This window comes from Bison bison, unplaced genomic scaffold (assembly GCF_000754665.1).
Source record: "Bison bison bison isolate TAMUID 2011002044 unplaced genomic scaffold, Bison_UMD1.0 scf7180017864340, whole genome shotgun sequence".
NCBI classification, from domain to species: Eukaryota; Metazoa; Chordata; class Mammalia; order Artiodactyla; family Bovidae; genus Bison; species Bison bison.
In genome coordinates, this window is record NW_011494912.1 from 3,945,184 (window position 1) to 3,953,020 (window position 7,837).

The 7,837-nt window shown below is 53.8% G+C and overlaps 1 protein-coding gene across 1 annotated transcript in view; it reads right to left on the reverse strand.

Annotated features, from left to right (window-relative positions):
* Positions 1 to 7,837, reverse strand: part of GTF2IRD1 (GTF2I repeat domain containing 1) — an 80,738-nt gene that overhangs the window by 43,369 nt on the left and 29,532 nt on the right. The window contains 6 exon segments of the mRNA XM_010854280.1: positions 243 to 249; positions 585 to 586; positions 1,123 to 1,170; positions 5,518 to 5,607; positions 6,405 to 6,485; positions 7,071 to 7,152. Coding sequence (XP_010852582.1) covers positions 243 to 249; positions 585 to 586; positions 1,123 to 1,170; positions 5,518 to 5,607; positions 6,405 to 6,485; positions 7,071 to 7,152 — 310 coding nt within the window.

The following is a 7,837-nucleotide window of genomic DNA, read 5'->3' on the forward strand; positions in this document are numbered from 1 at the left end:
AAAGGGCAGTTTGCTGAGCCTCCCCAGAGGCAGCAGGACCCTGCTTCTCAGCTCGTGTCCCAGCTCTGCTGCCACCAAGGATGCCCTACACTGAGACCTTGGAAAGGGGAAGGGTGGTGATGGCAGATAACCTCTTTCCTCAGAAGTGGCCTCTCTGCAGACAGGTCCACAGTTCCTGCTTGCGAAATTGGGTCTAGGGCATCACCAGGCCTGAATGGAAGGTTCTGAGGCCTAAGGATGACCATGGGACTTTCTATGTGAATGTCACTCTCGACCAGCACAGTGACTTATGTATGTATGTATGTATGTGTGCTCAGTCATGTCCAACTCTTTGTAACCCCCTGGGCTGTAGCCCACCAGGTTCCTCTGTCCATGGGATGTTTCAGGCAAGAATACTGAAGTGGGTTGCCATTTCCTCTCCAGGGGACCTTCCTGACCCAGGGATTGAACCTGCATCTCCTGCATTGGCAGGTGGATTCTTTACCACTGAGCCACCGGGAAAGTCTAGTCAAGCACAGTGACTTAACTAGTGTGTGTATACTAAGCCTGCAAATTGAGTGTGCTGCCACCAGATGGCAGTAGACATCTGTTAAAATTTCAGAGTTACACTCCCCATTTTGGGATTGGGAAAGAGACACTCCCCTCCTCTGACACCCACTCATTCCATTCCAGGGGCAGACACAGCCCCATCCTCACCTTGACCTCCCTGCCTGTCCTACTCCCACTCTTTGCAAGCTGGGAATGAGCCATGTTCCTGAGACTGAACATGTCTACTGGACCCAAAGCCAATTTTGTGCTTTCAGGCCTCAGTTCGACTTGTTCAGGAAGACTAAGCTCAGACCTCAGCCTTAAAAGTTTTCTGGAAAGAAGTAGGGTGTATATAAAACAAAATAAGAAAGTCTTACAATTTCTCTTACCAGGAACAGCTGCTCCTACCTCTGACCACATACCTCCTAGTTCTAGAAAACAGGTCTATAAACCTCCTCCCAATTCAAGTAGCCTATAGGACACCCACTCCCAAACCCAGTGTCTGGAGAGAGACAAAAGGGAGTTGTGGGACACGGGAGGGGCGGAGGCCTGGGTAGGGAGGGAGAGAGAAGTGGGAAGCGGACAGTGCCTCACCCTCCACTGGCCTTTCCTCGGGCCGAGGGTCCTCGCCGGCGCCTTTGTCTGAAAGAGAAGAGGGAGCCATGCAGCCACATTCACCATCTCTGCACCTCCAAAGTGAGGTCGGACAGGCAGGGAGTGCAGGCCGAGTCCGGAGCACGGCACAGTGACCCCGAGACGGGATCAGGGACCCCAGTTTTGTACAAGCACCCACCCTCGCCTCCACGTGAGCTTTCGAGACCGGACACCTTTGGGATGCGTGGCCTGGAGACCAGCCCCACGCCACCCCATCCTTCCTTCCACTGTCTCCAGGCTCTGCTCCAGGAACAGAGGAAACGCAGCAACAAGACAACGCCTGTCCTCCTGGCGTGACGCCAGACACAGCACGTGATGTCAGATGGCAGTGACGCCATAAAGACAGACAGAGGCACAGGACTTCCCTGGGGGTCCAGTGGTTAAGACTTTGCCTTCCAATGCAGGGGTTGTGGGTTCGATCCTGGATCAGCACGCCCACACGGCTCATGGCCAAAAATCCAAAACATAAAACAGTAGCAATATTATAACAAGTTCAATAAAGTTTTAAAATGATCTGTATACAAATAAAAAAAAATCTTAAAAATGGAGACGGATAAGGGGATGGGGATGTGAACCTATCTAAGGTCATAAGGTTCCGGGGCCTCTGACAAGGTGACTTGGCTCTGGCAAGGACTCAACCTTGTCCCCAGATGTGGGTCCAACTGGCAGCAAAGACAAGGCACAGGGAAAAACACGGGAGGTTAGGGCTTAGGCTGTAAGCGGGATGGGGGAGACTGGCCTTGGGGGGCACCGGGGAGAGGAATACGTGGGTCGGATCCAAGTGTCCAGGAAGGAGAGGGACACAGGCAGGGAGAGGGGAGCTGTGCCTGTGGGAAGGATGGCTGCAAACTCAAGAGAACGACAGATTTTGGCAGCAAGATGAGATACAAGTGCAGACAGGAGTCGGGTGCCGGGGCGGGACCTCCATCAGCAGCGACTCTTTGGTGCCAGCACTGGAGGAAGGCACAGGGATTTTCAACGCTTGAAACAACCGGAAGGGAACCGCGGCTTAGGAAGCTTGCCCTGTGTTGCCAGGTGCTGTCCCACGTGCAGCCAACCCTTGGACGGCCCCTTTTCAGCCCACAAGGCTGGGCCGAGGAGGAGGGGTGGAGCAGGTGGAGCCCGGGTCTGCTCTCGGCCAGCTGGTAGAGAGGATGCTCGATGAGAAGGGACGCAGGGACTCCCGTGACAGGGAGAGCTCCCATGACGTGGTCAAGGCCCCACTCTCTTGGTGCGGGAAAAAGGGAGCCTGCTTTTCAGATCACCAGACGAGCTGGAGCCTTGGGGCTCAACCCCGAAGGTTCTGGAAGGTTTCATCTCTGCTCAGCCCCTGATTTTAAAAGGGCCAGAGCTTTAGGACTAAACTTTCGTCAGGGAAACAGGTACGTTGTGGGCAGTGGATGCTGGGCCCACCTGACTCCGCCTAGACAGGCAGTTCCAAGATGACATCAATTCCTGGAAACAGTGATGGAGGGTGACCAGGTGGATCAACAGCCCAGCCCCCAGCTCCACACACACAGCTCCCCGCTTCCTGTCTTCTCCCTTGTCCCCTCCCCTGCTTCTGTCCCCAGCCTTACCCAGGTGCTGATCCCCAGGGCAGCCCCTAAAAAACACCCCACACGCTAGGCTCCATCTCAGAGACTGGTCCCCAGCGAACGCAACCCACAACACACATCCTGGGGTTGTGACTTTCTCCTGTGCGTTTCAGCGCAGTGTTCCAGTCTGTCAAGGCCATGGGGAACATCCTTCTTGGACGGATGGACCATTCCTCCCCAGGGATCTGCAATCTGCATAATCTTGCTGCCTAAGGTCTCACCAATACATGTTCAAGGAGGGACCGAGCCCTCCAGGACACTCTTCCCCCAGTGGAGGCTGGGATCCCCCTAAAGCCCCCTTTTCTTGCTTGAAATTCAAATAACTTTTTTCTTTTTTCTTGGCAGTGCTGAGTAGCATGTGGGATCTCAGTTCCCCAATCAGGGGTCAAACCCCGTGCCCCTTGCATTGGGAGTGGGGAGTCTTAACTACTGAACTGTCAGGGAAGTCCTCAACTACCTTTCATTTAAACTGAAAACACTACTTAAAACTGTGTTTAGAGTCGAAACCCTTTTGTTTATAAAAGTCATAAGGAGCTTCTCCAGCCAGCCCAGGGTCAGTTGGAAATGTTGATGGCATAATGAGTCGACCCACTCCTGTGGCTGACCCCACACGGCGTCCTTTCTGAGGGCTCACGGTCGCCCATGTAGACATCCGTCCCAGAACTGTGCCTGGGACTGAGGCATAGTCCACCTGTCTTTGCTTTGGGCAAAACCTCATCTCCAAGTCTGTCGTCAGCTCATCTTTGTCCGCCGTGACTTCTCACATCCTATAGACAGCGGATCGCAGGTATTACCTGGAGACCCATTCACCCACAGCAGACCTGGGGACCCTCGATACCTCCTCCTGCTCTGGACTCCCAGGTCCAGGTCACTCTCCTGTTTTCCAGCCCGTTTTTCCTGACAGGGAAGACAGAAGCAGACGAGCAGCAGAGACGCTCTGCCTTTATTCTGTCACCACCCATCTGGGCCCGTAGGAAGCCTTCTTATTTATTTTTCTAGTCATTTGTTTATTTTTGGTAGGGGAAAATTAAAAAGTGCAGCAAGGCATACAGAGCATGGTAACCAACCCTCATGGACCCACCAGCCGGAATGAATGTATGTGAGCATGTCATATTTGCACATCATTTTTTAAAACATTAATAAAACATTAGCGATACTATTTTTACATTTCAAATTTGGAAAAATGCTATATTGTCCATATCTTTTTGCACTTGCTTCTCACACTGAACATGATGAGCTTTTTTTTGCACTGTTCATTGAAATACACCTACTATGCTTTTGCACAGTGTCCTTAATAACACCCCACCCCCACCCCACCAGTCCCCATCCCCCCATCAAGCCCACACCTGACATCACACGCAAGGGTAACAAACTCCAGCCCTCTTCCTAAAGTTTCCTGCCCTGGCCCAGCAGCCCTTGTTACAGAGTTTTCCAAACTCAAATCATTTAAGGACTAATATAATTTTCCACCATATCTGGAAACCTCGTATAATTTACTATTTGTCTTTCTAATGACTTACTTTTCAAAAATGTTAACTATGTGTAATTCTTTTTTTTTAATTAAAAAAATTTTGGTTATACCTCATGGCACGTGGGATCTTAGTTCCCTGACCAGGGATTGAACCCACAGCCTACACAATTGGAAGTGTGCAGTTTTAACCACTGCACCACTAAGGAAGTTCAAATTCTTATTCCTTATTACCTATGATAACATCTGTTGATAATGGTTGGAGCCGAGCGTGTGAGATTCATTACATTATTCTCAACTTTTTGTGGTTTTGAACATTTCCGAAAAACAAAAGGGGGAGAACTCCACCCTCCCCCTGCTAATCTCCACCTGCCCAATCATTCCTCTTGTCTAAATTATCACAAGTGTCTGTCTTTCTCTCTAGCCCTCTAGCATCTATTCTCAGCTCCCACGGTCAGAGTGGGTGAGTGTGCGTGCTCAGTCATGTCCGACTTTTCTCGACCCCATGGCCTGCAGCCCGACAGGTTCCTCTATGCGCGGAATTCTCCAGGCAAGGGAGTGGGTTCCCATTCCCTCCTCCAAGGGATCTTCCTGACCCAGGGATCGAACCAGGGTCTCCCACACTGCAGGCAGACTCTTTACTGTTGGAGCCACCAGGGAAGCCCCGTAAACACTAGACCGCCAGGGCATTTCCCTATTTTCCTATTGCTTTGCTTACTGTCTGTCTTCCTGCACTGGCATGTCAGCACAAGGGCGGGGGCTTTGCGGTCTGTTGGGTTCACTGCTCTGTCTCCAGCACTTTGCATGGGACCTGGTACATAATAGGTGCTCGATAAGTAGCTACTGAATAAATGAACAAATTTATCCACATGGGAGCTCCTGGGAAAGACAGAGTAACCAAGCTGAATATAACTCAGAGCCTAGTTCAAGTTTTCAGAAAGGAACCTAGCCTGGCTGGGGGAGTCAGGCATATACTGAGTTTCTTCTAAGGGGGGCAGTCAATACCCAGAAAAATCCCAGGGAGGGGGGTTCCAGCCCATCTCTTTTCTGTTCCTGTTAGTTGCTCAGTCATGTCTGATTCATTGTGACCCCATGGACCATAGCCTGACAGGCTCCAATGTCCATGGGATTTCCCAGGCAAGAATACCGGAGTGGGTTCCCATTCCCTTCTCCAGGGGATCTTCCCCACCCAGGGATCGAATCTGGGTCTCCCACACTGCAGGCGGATTCTTTACTGTGTGAGCCACCAGAGGAGCCCAGCCCGTCTCTTACCAGTCAGCATCTCCATCCCGTAACCAGAATCTTCTGAGGGCAGATGTCCAGGCATCGAGTCTGTCATTTCCTCAGAGGCTGGGGAAGGGTCTGGAGGCAAAACTCCACATGGTGAGAGCATCTTCTGTCTGTCCCACCCTACCGTGGTCCCCAGGGACCCCCAGCCCTGCACACCCCTAGAGCAGGACCCTACAGGAAACCTCCCCTTGGACTCTGGGAGGGTAGCTGTGCCAGGGGTCAGAGGGAGCCCAAGGGGCCCGGAGCCCTGGATTTACCCCATACTGACCCTCCAGAGGCCAAGGACATGCCCCACTTCACAGACGTGGAAACTGAGGCCCAGAGGGATCCAGGTCTGGAGTCAAACTCAAATCTTATTTCAACGACCTTCTCTATTTTCTTTTTTTTTTAAAAATTCTTTCCATTCTATTTACTTTTTGGCTGTGTGGCATATAGGACCATAGTTTCCTGACCAGGGATTGAACCTGTGTCCCCTGCACTGGCAGTGTGGAGTTGTAACCACTGGGCCACCAGGGAAGTCCCTCTGATGACCTTTGCTTCTCCCCACTCTGCCTCGCAAATCCCAGGGAATCCAGGCCAGAGACGTGATGGCTGTGGGGACCTTAAGGAAGGTCGGAGCAGAGACCTGACTCCCAGCCCAGAGGGCAGGGATGGCTGCAGAAAGCACCCAGAATGCTGCACCCTTTCACGGTCAGACCAGACCGAGAAACAGTGGCCTGGAGACACCTTCTTGGCCAGGGCAGGTGCTAGAGAGACAGAGTGGGTCAGCCCAGGAGGGGACGTGTTGGTTGCAGTGGTCCCAGGGCCCCCGTTTTGGGAGCTGCTCCATCTCTGAAGGTTCAGGTGTGGGCGGCAGGATCAGCCCTTACCTGGGACGGTGACCTGGATGATATCTGGATCCTCTGGCTCGATTTTGATGGGTCTCAGCCCACCCAGCTCCCCAGAGGTTCCTGTGAAACGAGGAGGAGATGAGGAATCCGGTCATGTGGGGGCACGAACTTGGCCCGGTAAGGTAGGTCACTCCTGAACACTCCCCTGTCTGGGACTCGTTAGTAGCGCCAGAGAAAGTCAAGTCAGCTCTGGTGTCTGATCTATAGGCAGATGCAGCATATACACCTGGCTACTGAGACTGGAATTGCCAAGGATGAGGAGGCAGTGGTAGAATCCTACACAAAGCCACCACATCCCACGTGCCCCTCCGTGGCCCCCAGCCTGCTCTGCAGCTGGGAAGGGGGGACAGTGGTGAGCAGAGGAAATTCCTTAGTCCTCCGGGAAAGACTGATGGGGGGAGGAGAAGGGGACGACAGAGGATGAGATGGCTGGATGGCATCACTGACTTGACGGACATGAGTTTGAGTAAACTCCGGGAGTTGGTGATGGACAGGGAAGCCTGGCGTGCTGCAGTCCATGGGGTCGCAAAGAGTCGGACATGACTGAGCGACTGAACTGAACTGAACCGGGCTCATAGTCTGAGCCTGCTTCCTGCCCAAGGCACCCACCGCTCCGGACACATGCAGTGGGTTCCAGCTCCTCACCTGGCCCGCAGTCTTCGGAGAGACTGCTCTTGTCTGACCTGTGGGAAGGAAGTCGAGAAACGACATGGCATCACCCCCTGTTCTCGCCCTTTGAGCAGTCAGGGGGCCTCAGTGGCTGCCAATCCAGAACACACCCCTGATCGCACCGGCTCCCACCCCAGGAAGACTCCCAGGGCCCGGTCGCCCAGGACAACAGTCTCCTGGCTGCCCCGGCCAAGGCCCTGCTCCCTCACCTGGGGTGACCTACCAGGCGCCCACCTTGCCCACCTGCTGGCAGCTCCTGGGGCCTGGGTCTGGCCAGTCTGGGAGCCCCACAGCTTAGCACGGGGTGGGGGTGTGATCAGGGCTCCGCTGGGGGGGACTGAGCTGTAGGGACCACCAGCCTGGAGGGGGTTGGGGCTCTGGCGGGGCGGAAGTGAAGCTGAGGAGGGCCCTGGGTTGGATGATTCAGTTCATTCACAGAGCACCGTCAGGGCAGAACCAGACCAGACAAGGGGACTCCGGGACAGATGGCCCATCCCTGGCGCCTAGGAGCCCAGGGCCTCCGTGCGGACATTGGTGAAGGGTGACCAGGCCAGGAGCAGAGTGCAGGGCCTTGTGGCCACGCAGGGCAGACACCGGTCTAGTCTGGGTGGCAGGGAAGGTTTCTTAGATCCCAAGGGTTGACAAGAGTCCTCTGGGTGAAAGAAAATCGGCAGAGTCTCTGCTCCTTCTGGGTCCTTTTAAGAGTCTCCCGGGCCCGCAGTGGGGCGGGGCAAACGGGGTCG